Source organism: Lissotriton helveticus, chromosome 3_1 (genome assembly GCF_964261635.1).
Source record: "Lissotriton helveticus chromosome 3_1, aLisHel1.1, whole genome shotgun sequence".
NCBI lineage: Eukaryota > Metazoa > Chordata > Amphibia > Caudata > Salamandridae > Lissotriton > Lissotriton helveticus.
In genome coordinates this window covers 1,116,847,300-1,116,861,787 of record NC_136061.1, presented here as the reverse complement: position 1 = coordinate 1,116,861,787, position 14,488 = coordinate 1,116,847,300, and the positions used below count along the sequence as shown (strand labels likewise).

The following is a 14,488-nucleotide window of genomic DNA, read 5'->3' as shown; positions in this document are numbered from 1 at the left end:
AAAAATATGAATAATCGCTGCAAGCACGGCCTGACAGTTTTTTTAGTGACGTTTTAGAGAATCCATTTAAAACAAAACCAGCATTGCTGAATTCAAAACTTTACCCTTATTGACTTTGTTAGTGTTTTTCTCTTGAATGTATTATTTTTGCCCCGAGTCACTCTCAAAATCGTATTATTTTATTATAATTATTTGTTGTGCATTTATTTTACAAACGGATCAGTGGAAACGTGGTTCTGAAATAAAATGGCGTTAAATGTAATGCGTTCAGCAAAAAAAAGAAAAATCATATGCAGCCGTTCTTTTCAATTTGTTTTGTAGCGACACTTCTCCCATACGTGTGTTTTGACTATTTCCCAAGTATTGGATACTTTTAAAACGTATTATGTTTAGACTGATAAACCCCGCTAATATCATTATTAAGTTGTGCACGCTCCCACAGGTGCAGTGCATCAGACACTTTATTGAACCCTTAACGGTTTCGTTCTGTGTGCCGCCATAATTAAGATTCATACTGCCTTTTGCAAACCACCGTTCTTGTTTTTCTTGATTAATTGGAACCATTTTGTTGTTTTTCTACAATAAATGTACCACATTTCGAATTAAAAATATCGTCAAGCATGTCTATCTCCAGTCTTCATTGTGTGCGATGCATCAAAGAATCATGTTTTATTGTGCGGAGCATAAAATGCTGTTGCTGTCACATTTCTAAATCTACTACCCTTTAATTAGAAAACAGCTGCGTTATCATCGTTATCGATGGGATACCAGGATGTCGTAACACTGACAACACTATAGAGATGTGAAGTTATAGCACAGTTGTGCCATTATCAAACCACCTAGTCGTTTGAGCCTCCAAACAATATTTCTACTTACAGTATCTTGAAGTGTGGCTACAACACAATTAGAAAAATGTCATTTGAAACATTTCCTTTTCATAGTACTTATTGTTTGAGGTCTGTGGTACCTCTGAGGCCCATCGAAAAACCTGGACCCTTCTTTTCCAAGGGCTATCAATCTATTCGACATAAAGGGTAAATATTAATTCAGTATTTTTCTGCGTTTCGAGGATGAAAACAGAAATCATACCCGCGTGGGTCATAAGACTGCCAAGACAATAAATGTATGCTGTTGTCAATAGAGCATTCAACGCCGATACCAAATACCTAATTAAGTGAGCAATTTGAAAATTAATCAAGTAGGCGAAAACGTCCAAATACCAGTACAGCTCGTTATTTCGGAACATTCCTGCAGCCTTACAGCAAAAGGAAGTATCCTGCTGCCGGTGCAGTACTTACCACCACCACAGCTATGAAGAATCGTGGCTGATAGCCAACATGCTCCTGTTACTCAAAAATCCTCTGCCTATCCACTCTTGCCCTGTCATCACATTTTTCTAGTTAATTTGAACAGGGGCGGCCTTAGGCATGTGCAAGCTGTGCACCTGCACAGGGCCACCGAACGCCAGGGGCCACCACGCCAATATATATCCTTAATATAATAATCCTCTGAGAATGGATACCTATTTGCGTGGCGGCCCCTGGCAGGGATTTGGCGGCCTCCTGCTCTGTTCCACTTCCAAACACCCGGATCCCCCCACACCCCCTCACTGGCCTCTGCGCTACGCCCCACCCGGACCCCCTCTTCCAGGGCGCCCTACCTACGCTCTCTGCCCAGGGCCGCCATGAGCTTAGAGCCGCCTCTGATTTGAATTTCGCTGAACCACTCGGCACTCCACCAAGTCAGGAATTTTCATAAAGTCTTAAGATAGCTGGAATCGTTCTCACTAGAGTGCTGTTGAAAATGGAGGGTACCTAAAACACAGTAATATCCATCTTTTTACCACAATCGACAAATATTTACAGTCTCTCCCAAGTATCTCTGGGAGATTTGATTAATAAGGAGGTCAGTAACGGTAATCCTGCTCGAAGTTAAGTCATATAATTTGTAATTACTATAGATCTTCGGTAATCATTTCACAGCCCAGAATCCCATTATCCTTGGGAATTTCCGACTTCTTTATTTGAACGCAAGTCTCGAGGTGAAAGAGAAGTCTCTAGTAGATCTTCTCTTCTCACTAAGATAGTGCTAGATGCTGTTGGTTAAAGGATATTTTTGACTGTAAAATGTCCTTTGTATTTGTGAATGGAAAGTCAGTGTCTCTACAAACGGGCCTTATAATGTTTTACAGATTTAGGTACCAGCATTTTGGGACCTCCACCTTCACCTAGTATTAGACCACAAAGCCACAATTCCCCTGAATTAGAATCAGTTGTAAGAACACACACAAATATTCAAACTGAAAGGGACCCAATGGAACGAGATTATCTAGTACAACGGCTACACCAGCTATTGTATGCTGGCACTGAGATCCCTGGAATCTCATAGAATATTGTTGTGTGCAAGGAATAATATTCTTCAGACTAGAGGAAACATTGACCAAGCCAGTATGTCATGTCTGTAAGAAGCCAAGCTGCTTGCTTTGCTTCTTTACATTGGCATTAGCGACGGTGCTTCACGATGGATGTGCATGCTTGTGGACGCATGTGCAGCTATGTTGGCATTTTAAATGTACCATTCCAACATGGCTGATTCCCATGTGGGAACAGTCATTAAAAGGTAAATAACGTTTTCAGACGTTTACAATTGCTAGCAAGTGGCCATGTAGCACTTTGGAACTGTTGGGTCTTCATTAAAAAATCAAATCAAAACCGGGAGAAGGACCGAAAAGCAACAGATGAGTATTGGAGGTATGGTAGAGAGCGAGACGCAATGGAAAACAGTAAAGGGTACGAAATAGGGGATTTGCACAGGCAGACGAAAAGTATAATTGGGGAGGAACAGGAGGGATTGGTGGGAAAAGCAGAAACAGAGTGGCAAGTTTGGGTTGTTAGAAGGATTAAGAAAACCCATGCCCTCCACTAAGTGTTGGAAGACAGAAAAAAGACCCCTCTAGTCTGTACTGGAGACTGAAATGCTCCTGGGCAGGACAGACCAAATATTAGGGAAGAAAGACATCAAGTACAGAGACATGAGGTAGAGCAAAAATCTATCCTATTGTACAAAGGGGCTGACCCAATGCCCCATCTTTGTTTAGTGTATTGGAACCAACAGGTCAGGCTCTATCTATAGATGAGACCGATTCATGGTGTGCTACCACCAGCAACAGATGCACCAGTCATATGACAAATTGTTCTGCATTGTCCACTTTGCAAAGAAAAACAGACCTAGAAATTGCTACCACCTGCTGGACTTGTCCCTTTTTGCAGGGTCATCTTCAGACTTTTTGCCTTACACCTATTTATTTGCTGGATTAATTATTTTTGGCTTTAGGAATCTGTGAACTTTACCACTTCTAACCAGTGTTCAAGTGATTTTGCTCCCGTCTTTATATATGGTAAAATTGGCTTACCCCTAAGTGGCATATTTAATTTACTTACACGTCCTTAGTAAAGTGATACTATATGTACCCAGGGCCTGTAAATTAAATGTTACTAGAGCGCCTTCAGCACTGGTTGTGCCACCCACTTAGGTCGCCTTTTAAGCCTGTTCAGACCGGCCATTGCCAATTGTGTGTGCAGTTTCAAACTGCCATTTCGACCTGACAAAATAAACCTTTTTCCAGGCCCAAACCTTCCTTTCTAATACATACACGTCATCCTTAGTCATCCTTAGGGTCGGCCCTGGACTGCCCAGAGGGCAGGTTTCAGTGTATCTAAAAACTATGACATATACTTTTAAGTTTTATATGTCCTATTAGTGAAAAACTCTAATTCGTTTTTACTACAGCAAGGTCTACCTTTCTTAGAGGATAACATTGGAGTTTCTGTATTACATTTGTTTGTAGAATTATTAATAGTGGGCCGGTATTGTTGACATATGTATTTAACACAATTAACTCTGATTTTGAGTCTTTCTGTTAAATTACTGTTGCATATCAGCCCTATAAGTCTATATATGTATTTAAGAACTTGCACTTTGTATTCACTTATGCCAGTTTTCACTTTGATGTTTCTTTGGAGCACCTACATTATGAACTACCATTCTTGGCTTTTTCCATATTGATACATTGTATGGTTAATAAATTATATCAGTATACTGTACCAATGTTTGATTGTATGGTTCTCATTGGCCTAGGGAGGATAGGCTAGGTCCTCTCTCCAACGGGATCATTGTGTTGTACACTTAAATAATTACCCTGATCCCCATGGATTACTGAGTTGCCCCTTATTTCTTTGCACAGTAGATATACCCAGCAGGCATGTCTGGTGGTTCGGTCGTAAGTCTGTCTATCCCACCTTTTAAACGTTCTACAACCTGCTTTCAATAGTCTTGCATTTTGGACAGCCTCTTGTGAGATCGATCCACGGGCGCAAAGTGCTCGTTGGGACCTCCCCATCTCTTGTCCAATGTATCCAGCTAGTCCCACGCCTGTTCTGTTGCAGTGAAAAAGTGTGATCTATTATCATACAATACCTGTAGCCTGGTGGGAAGAAACATTTTGTAGTTTAAGTTTACGTCTCTGCATTGTCCTTTTTTTACTTTGTCAAAGGATCGGCTTATGCATTGCACCTGAAGTGTGTAATCTAGGATCAGTATTACTTCAGCACCTTGTAAATGGATCATTGTCTCTCTGCGTGCTTCCTGCAACAGGACATCTCTGCCTCTATAATTGAGCTATTTAAATACATTTGTGTGTGGTGGCATGTCCAGTTGTGGGGTTTGCAATAGCCATCTTTGTGCATGTTCGATTGGGAAGAAACTTGATAAGGCCCCAAGGTATTGGCTCATTAGTTATCCAGTCCTCAAGAAATAGTTCCAAACACTCACTCCACCCTTTTCTGGAAACCAACCAAGCGCATGTTGTTCCGTCTCCATTTGCTCTCTGCATCTTCTGATCTTGTTTCGAATATCTTGGTTCTACAGGCAAGATCATCCATTTTGCACTGCACAATCATGCCTTTATTTGTTAACTCCGCAGTCTGCGTTTCCACCTGTGTCACTCTGTCAGTGAAGTTACGCAGGTGCGCCAGACAAAGCCCAGATCTACAGCTACCACATCTATCCTGGCTTCCATGGAGACCCTTTAGGCAGGAACGTCTTTCTTTACTTCAGACAGGGATGGCTCTCAAGGCCAGCGTCCGTCTCCTCTGTTGCACATGTAGCCTTGATGACCTTGATATATTTTTTAATATCGGGCTGCTGCTCTGCCTACTTCTTGGCCTTCTCTTTCACCATCTTATTGAGGTGGTGATTGACTGATGACAGCGGTCCATGGGATAATCAGTATTGTAGAACAGAGCATAATTGTGGCACCAAAAGAGACAACACCTTGATTTCTGCAAGTGGGTAGTATCATGCAAGTTAAATGTACTGTGTCTCAGAGCAATAGGTACTGGTTCGCATCTGCCACCCGATGTACACTGAGCTAAAGGTTGGACAGGGTGCCATTAGTCCCGGCACGGTCTACTTACCCATTGCTCACGTTTCAAAGGGCCAACCATGCTTCTTTTCTTCCACCTCCTCAACCTTAGGGCTGCCACTTCAGTCCTTGCTGTCATGGTCAGTCACATAGCCACGCACCATCTCTCCTAGGGCATCTCCATTTGTTTCGATCTCCGTATGATGCCAGTTGGGTCCCCCCAGCCATTGAGGGCAGCCCTCAGCCACGGTCCAGGAAGCCTATAGCTTTTAATCAGTTGCAAAGGGCACCAGTACAGGGGTTGTTAACACCGCTCATATCTTTTGGGCTGCATATTTCAGGTCGATTTTCACCACCTCCCCCCAAGAACATAGTTAATCTAATTTCCAGCAAATTAAGAGTTGTCTTACTCTAGTTATAGTTTACCAGCTTGTAGTCTTTGCAACAGAACTCGGATCTGCATCAAAAAACATTTTGATATGTCGTGTATTTGTGAATTATATTACCTAGTTGAGAATCATGGACTTAAGTGTTTCCTCTTGAAATACTGAGGAGATATTTAACCATTCAAGAAAATAGTTTACATTAGTTCTTGATGCTGCAGAATATTTGCTTAACAACATGACTGTGGCAAATTTATTTTTTACAGACTAACCTGAAGTATATTGCTTTTCAGAAATTGAAAATGTTAATTCTGTTTTTGTTCAACACAGGACTAAAAACAGCTCTTGTTGAGAGAGATGATTTTGCATCAGGGACTAGCAGCAGAAGTACAAAATTGATACATGGTGGAGTACGGTATCTTCAGAAGGCCATCATGCGTTTGGATCTCGAGCAGGTAATTATTAACATTATTCTTAATGGATGAAATAAATATGGAGCATTTTACAATATAGTTTGGACTAGCAGAATTTTAATGATGTCTCTTAACTCTTTAGAAATTTGAATAAATTTGTCCCATCTCTTTTGACCACCCTTTCCCATGTGTGGAGTAACATCGTAACTAAGAAACATAAATTAATCTAGAAGTTTCTAATATAGGTTTGGTAAATGAAGCAGAACTGCTATGAATTATAGTATACCCAAATGCAATACAATCAAAGGAGCAGATGTATCAAGAATCCGTTTTGCGATTCTGTAATTGTGAAATTTTGCGATTCGCAAAACGGGATGTATGTAATAAATCGCAAAATATTTGCGATTTCTTAAATATCGCTAAAATATCGCAGAATTTATTGCGATTTCTTAAATTGCGAAATTCGCAATTTAAGAAATCGCAAAAGCGGAAATCTGCAAAGCAGGTGCAGGTTGATGACATCACAACCAGGAAGAGGGAGTGATCACCTGCACCTGCTTGCCTGAGCCATGCCCAGTGGCAGTTAGGGGAGTGTTTAAAGGCTGAACTGAACTGCTAGCTCTGCAATGGAGTCCCAGAGGTCACAGGAGGGCATGGATGCTGAAAAGAGGAAAAGAAAGCATAGTTTCCTGAAAAGGAGCAGGAAGTTTCAATTGAGGAGATGATTTGGAGACATGAACTGCTTTTTGGAAAGAAAGCATTGACAGTTCCAGAGTCCAGGAAGAGGAAGATCTGGCTTGATATTCAACAGAAGGTGAATGCTGTTGGAGTCACCACACGTACCATTTAGGAATTAAGAAAAAGATGGTACGATATGCGCCAGAGATTTAAAGAAAGGGTGGCGGCAAGGTTGAAGGAGGCACAGAAGACTGGAGGTGGTACTTCTACTGCAGAGCAACCAACACCACAAGAGGAACTCGTGGAGGCCACTCTCCTGCCTGAGAGTGTTAGTGGAGTGGCTGATATTGACAGCTCTGACCCTACTTCCAGTGCTCAAGGTAAGGTGCATGTGAGAAAGATAAAATCAGCTAGGTGTTGCATGCACACAGTGTATATAGAGGTACATTGAGCAAAGACATTTTTAGTCCAGGTACACTCCTTAACATACACATACAAATGCATCATGAGAATTGTAGTTTTATGAAGGATACTTCGTATTTCATAGCAATGAAACACAGGCTTACATTGTGGTTTTGATTGTAGTCAAAATGAGTGTCAGGATTGATAGAAGTTCAAAATAGAAAACTCCATTTGTTCCAAGATGCAGAACAAAACACAAACTCATATGTCTCACTCTACATCCACAGCACAATCAAGGGCACCAGGGGACATAGCTGAGGGAGATGAATCGCAAATCCATGTTGAATCTGGCAATGAAGGGGAAAGTAGTGAGGAACGTGTCTCCACACCAATAGTGCGCAGGAAGCGCCGACATGTGCCCCCTATGCCTCCTTTGGAGGATGATATGGACATTCATGGGGATGCAAGAGACAGTAGCCAAGACACAGTGGACCCTGGTGAGAGCCTAGGCCAACAGCAACTGCAAGCAAGAACACAAACATACGGAGCAGAAAGGTCCAGGAGTAGTAGTGTTCATGTAGAGACACCCACTGTATTCGCAGGTCTGGAGCAGGACATGCTTGAGGTGCAGTGCCTGCAACATAAGGCACTGCGATCAATAAATAGGCAGCTCACAAAATTAAACACTAATCAGCAAAACATGGGTGAGGGGGTGAGGGCATGATGGCGATGGCAGCTGCAATAGACAAATTATGTACGACACTGGAGCGCACAGAGACAGCAAGAAACAAGGCTGCTCATCGTGCTCATGGACGTATGCATAGCTACACAAAGGCTATTAACCGCCTCTGAACAGTAACACCAAACTTTACAAGGCGCAGCATCACCATGCAGAGGGAGATGAGTCACTGCAGTCAAGATATTGCTAGAGGCCTGGATCAAGTGACAAATGCAGTTGAACTATTCCAAACAGCCAACTCTGGTGCCAGCACCCTAATGGATTCTGGAGAAAGTGAGGAGACCTCTAGCAGGAGTAGTAACACTCCTACTCCGACATCGCAAGTCACTCAACGCAGAAGTGGCAGGCATGGTACTTCTAGTACACATGGAATGGAGAGCACACAATCAGAACACCGCCCTGCACCTAGCCGCCATCGTAGGAAGTGAAGTACTACAGTGCACTACTTTTTCAAATGTTGATGAAACAAAACTAAGATTTGGAAATTACTTTACTGAACAGTGCCATGACTGTGCTGTAACATGTTATGAGTTGTTAAACAAATAAGGTGTGTGAAGTGTGATTAAACACAGCACCTGTGATACAGATATGTTGTGAGACAAAAACAATTTCTTACCTAAAAGTAATTTTGTGTGATCTCAGACCATCTCGGCCGTCCAGCCGCTGCTCCTACTCCTGCTGTTGCCCTGCCAGAGGGAGGTATGCAATCATCATTGGATGTGTCTGAGTCACTCACTTCAATGTCAGCGCCTTTCCTCATTGCCATGTTGTGTAGCATTGCGCAGCTTGTTACAATCTTCCAACATGTTTCAGGCCTGTACTGCAATGCCCCTCCTCATTTATGTATGCACCTGAAACTGCTTTTCAAAATGCCAAATGTGCGTTCTATGACGCAGCGCGTTGACCGGTGTGCTCTGTTGTATCTTCTCTCACTTGCATTTGATGGATTTAAATATGGCGTTAAGATGAAGTCGCGTACTGCGTAGTCACTGTCACCTGCATGGAAGGAAAGTAAGAGTAAGTGTATGTTCCACTGACAATTTACTAATGTATGGAAGGATGTATGTGTGACATGTATTTACCAAGCAGGTATCCCTCTCCAAACTGTCCAGCACTCAGACGTCCATGTATCCCACTATGTCGGAAAATGAAGGAGTCATGTGTGCTGCCTGGATATTTGGCCACAGTATCATCGATTATGTATTTGGCATTGCACACAATCTGGATGTTCAGGGAATGGTAGCTTTTCCGATTCCTGAAGACATATTCTGTAGCTGCTGGTGGTGTGATGACCATATGGGTTCCATCAATGCAGCCAATCACATGGGGAAAACGTGCAATTTGGTAAAAATCAAGTTTTGTTTCATGCAATGCCTGTTGGGTGCTTGGAAAGTAAATGTGATGTTGTAGCCTGTTCAGCATTGCATCCAAAAAGGCATGAAAAAAGCGCGAAAGAGCACTCTGTATTGTATTGAATGTATTGTATTGATGATTTGTAAAGCGCGTTGGCTACCCAGGGGCGTCCCAGCGCTATAGAAAAGAGTGAGTTGGGCTGGAGAGGCTGGAGTAAGAGAAGCTGAGTGAAAAGTTAGATTGGAATTTTGCTGAAGAGCCAAGTTTTTAATAGTTTACGGAGGGTGAGAAGGTTAGGTTCTGATCTGATAGGGAGGGGAAGGGAGTTCCAGATCCTAGCCAGGTTGTAAGAAAGCGAGCGGCCTCCACATCTGGCCTTCCTAATGCGTGGTACTGAGGCGAGGTGGGAGGTCGTAGACCTGAGTGGGCGGGAGGGTAGATAGGCTTTCATCAGGGGGGAGTTAATAGAGGGGCCTCTGGGGCACTCTGGGGCACCCCACCAACCTCTGCTATGACGCCTTGAAAAGACCCTGAGGCCAGAAGGTGCATTGAGCATAATACCTGCACATGGATGGGAATTGATTGTGTCCTGCCTGTTGGCTGCTCCAAAAAAGGTTTCAGCTCATCTATGAGGTCCAAGATGGTGTGTGGGTGCAGCCTGTCCTTTTCATAGATGTCCTCTTCAGTCTGCTGGAACAGCGTGATGTGCAGTCTGAATATTCGCTCCTGTCTCTGTCTCCTCTGTGCAAGGGCACGGATACGCAGCCTCCTGGCTATCAGGTATAGTCCTGCCATTTTTGATGTTTCTGTTGCACTGTGGGTTACTTTTTATTTTTATACTTTCTACCTGGTTACCACCTGCATGCACTTGGTGGTAATTGCGATTTCTTAAATTGCGATTTTCATGAATTCGCAATTTGCGATTTTTTCATACATGTTATTGCGATTTCTTAATTTGCGATTTTCGCAAACATGAAACATCATAAAATAAGAAATCACAATTAAATTCGCAGAAAAGATGTTCTCGCAACGTAAGGAATCGCAATTTTTGCGATTCCTTATATTACGATGCGATTTCTTTCATACATACCTTTTCTCTATATTTTAGTCGCTGCGTTTGCGACTAAAAAATTGGTTGAGACATCTGCCCCTAAATTTGCTCACAAATCGTCTGTGAAAACAATACCACATTTAAATAGTTTTACACAACTAAACAAATAATTAATTGATAGTTACATTTAGTACTATGTGATGGGTATAGTGGACATTTGCAAGCCTTTTCGAAAGTGTGCAGTTTAATCTTAACTCTCCATACTGGCATTGAAAAAACAAAAAAGGATGTAGAAAGAGATTAACCCCATTGCTGCTGTTGACGTACAACGGACGTCGCGTGCACTACCTCGGTAGTGCTGCGCACGTCTGTTGGATGTCGCGGCCCCGCCCGCGCAATAGAACGTTCCACACTAGCGCGAAACGTTCAGCGCAGGCAAGGGGTTAAGAGAAAAAAAAGAAATATAACACCCAACTAACAAACAATAAAGTTCCTTGCCCATTCCCATCCCCACACTTTGTCAAATTGTGTCACTGTAATACCCTCTCCAAGTAGTTTTCTGCTTGAATTCCCTCACCCAAGGCTATCGGCTATCCAGCTTTGTTCAGTGGTGCTGCAAGCCAATGGAGGACTCCGCTAATACAATGAAAGGCATTTGATGGCTGTTTTGGAGTAGTCCTGAGTACTCTAGGGTGTCTAGGGCACAAGAGTTCTCTAAAGTCATCAGCTAAAAAGGAGAAACATGAGCCCTATACTTGGTCTAGTGGTCTAGTTCATAGTCTGGGTTGAAGAGGTTTTCCCCATCCCCAGGAGGTCCAAAAGTTTATAAAACCAGGATCTATGTTCTGGGATTCAGGCAGATTCCCAAAACACTGTGATAACTTGGTTGGCAGCACATTGGGCGAATGCGGTTTCTTTGCCACTGTGAGATCTGGTAGGGTATGTCTTTTTGGGAGGCCAAGGATAACGAAAGCTGGAAACTTCAGTATGCTAATGTTAAAAACAATACTGGTGTTGGTCAGACCTTCCTACCAATTTCATTTCAGTTTTGGACAGTGCCATAGTAGGTGCGTGGTCAGTGTGCCATCTCCTTCACAAATCTGCCAACATACTGATGGCTTCACGGGATTCTCTGTCTTAAGTCATGCAAGGGGTGTTTTACCTGTATAGTGCATTTTTCTTTTTAAAAGTGTGCACTTTAAAGTTATTTGTGCTGCTCTGAGAGAGACAAGGGTGTAGTCACAAGTTTGAAAACTTGTCGAAGTTTGTTAAGAAGTAAAGAGCTAAAATCGTGGTGCTTCACAAGCATTTGTTTAGAAACACCTTGATTCAATACTCTTTGCAGTAACCTTTGTTCCTTCTAACCTAAGACATGTACATACATTGTAGGTAACAAAGGTTGTGATGATAGCAGTTCCTCCTTTACAATCCACCTCAATTGGAAAATAACCATTGTCTGTGGGCCTCCCATCGAAGGAAACTGCTCTAATGTCCGAGTGAGAAAAGAAGCCACCTTGAGGTGCAAACATGGAGTCAAAAACTTTAAGTGTTGATGGTGTAAAGAGACCCAGAATCTCCCATCACACTAGTTATGACTGAACACATGCAATCTGCACATTGGCTGGCTATATGCTCCTGCTGCTACTTGAGTGTCATGCTCTCTTGTGCAAACTGAGTCTCTAGTGCAGCTCTACAAGGTTTTATTTCACACCTGTGGGTGACACGAGTGACCTTATTTCAATGCACCAACGCTGAATGTGAAAGACGGGATTTTGTAGCCTTGCTGGACTCTATTCAATACACAGTTGAAGTAGGTTCAATGTTTTTGGACAACCCTGTCTGGTGCCCCTCCTCAAGGAGAAATCCGCCGACCTATGATTATTTACCACTACTCTAGCCAAGGGATCAGAATACAAAAGACGGACCCAATCCGCGAACTCCGGACCAATGCTCAACTTGCACAAGACAGCTAAGAGATAAGGCCACTCAACTCTATCGAAGGCCATGGTGGCATCCAGTGATAACATGTATTTTCGATGCGCCACCCAGGATCCCATGCAACCTATGCAAGTTAAGGGTGGTATTGCGGCGGGGCATGAAGCCGGATTGATCCGGATGGATCAGCGTCGCAATAACCTTTACCAGTCGAGTCGCGAGTAGTTTTGCTAAAATCTTCGGTTCGGCGTTTGAGTGAGAACGGCCAGTAGGAGGAACACTCCACCTTCAGTTTACCTTCCTTATGTATGACTACAATATTGGCAACTCGCTGGTCGTATGGAAGCCGACCCCTCTCTCTACTCTCAAAGAACATATCTCTAAGGAAGGGGGCCAGTTTATTGGCGTTCACTTTATAGAGCTCGATGGGAAGCCCACCTTGTCATTTCTGAATGGGGAGTCCCTGTCCTCGTCTGATAGGGTGGGCATCGGAATGTCACGTATCATATCCGCATTTTCAGACTTGGTATACCAGCTTTCGGCTGCATACACCCCGTTGTAGTAGCATGCGAATTCTTTCGCTATTTTTTGCGGCTCCGTTATTCTACCCGAGTCAACGGTCTGCAATACCGGTACTAGCCGTGATGCCCACTCCCCTTTCTCCAACCACACAATCAGTTTCCCAGCTTTATCACCATGTTCATAATCCCTACTCTGGGTATCCGCGTTTTGCATCTTGGCCCTATCTCTAGCCAGGCTCTTATACTCGTCTCTGAGAAGGCGGAGGCGGTGTATTCCCTCCGAGGTGGCACTCATCAACACCTCCCTTTCCAAGGCCAATAAATCAGTCTCCACCCTGTCGACCTCAGCCCGACTCTTCCTCTTCTTCCCGGAGATGATCGACAGAAATTCCCCTCTAATAACAGTTTTGTAGGCTTCCCACAGGGAATATTTTGAGTCCACTGTGCCCACGTTATCCTGAAAATATCTGTCAGCGACCCGCATAATCTCCTTCTTAGTGTCTGGGTCACGCAACCGCCAAGCGCTAATAGGAGCAATCCTAGCCACATCCCGCCGGCCAAGTTCAATACCAAGCCAGACAGGGGAGTGATCAGAGACCCCCCTAGCTAAGTGACTCACTTCCTGGACCCAGACCGCCTTTGCTGCCGGCACTAGTACATAGTCTATCCTCGAGAAGGAATTGTGCGCCGCTGAGGCGCGCGTGTATTGAAGGTCACTGGGGTTTTTCATCCTCCACCCGTCTATCAGGCCAGTAGTCTCCACAAACTCAGACAACCACCTACGGGACGGCAACAGAGCCCTGGCCGGGTGTCTGTCTACCTCGCCATTCATCACCACATGAAAGTCAACCCCTACTATCAAGACCCCAACAGGCAGCGTCAAAAATATCTTGCACAAATCTCGAAAGGTGTCAGTCTGGAGGGCCGGTGGGACATATACAGACAAAAAAGTTACAGTTCTCCCTTCCCACAGCCCCGAGATCCCAACATATCTACCTCTATTGTCGGCCCATGTGGCCTGGATGGCTAGCGGAAAGGAGTTCTTGACCAGGATCCCCACCCCTCTCGACCCAGTAGTGAAGCCAGCATGTGCAACCAGATTGTACCCCCCTTTGTGTAGTGCCATACAGCGCTTACACATGAGATTCGTCTTCTGCAACAATACCACATCTGGCGAGTGTCTCCCGATCAACTGACCAACCATACCTCGCTTGATCTTATCCCCCAGCCCGTTCACATTCCAAGTGAGTGTGGAAATCCCCATTACCTTTCTATCAGAAGACATTGCAATAAAACGAGATTTCAGAATCGACTGATGACACCCAATGTGAAATAAAACAACATATAATAAAAACTAAACAAACCCAATACTGAAATCACCCCCCCCCCCTCCCTGCACCCCTGCATACAGCGTGCGCTCATCCCCAACTAGCAGTGTGCCTTTCGGCCCCAAGTAGTCTACAGGTAACTAAAAGTAGAAAACGGAGCGGGACCTACCAGTTGGCCCACCACCCCTCCCCCCCCCCCCCCCCCCCCAACTCGGGGAGGATACCCCTGCACATTACTAGCACCACAATAAACATTATAAAAC

General features: G+C 43.9%; 1 protein-coding gene across 3 annotated transcripts in view; it reads left to right on the top strand.

The window, feature by feature from the left end:
* Positions 1–14,488, top strand: part of GPD2 (glycerol-3-phosphate dehydrogenase 2) — a 1,236,906-nt gene that overhangs the window by 403,296 nt on the left and 819,122 nt on the right. For all 3 annotated transcript variants that reach the window (XM_078681716.1, XM_078681715.1, XM_078681717.1), the window contains exon 4: positions 6,136–6,260. In XM_078681716.1, the coding sequence (XP_078537842.1) occupies positions 6,136–6,260 (125 nt within the window). The remainder of the gene's footprint in view (positions 1–6,135; positions 6,261–14,488) is intronic.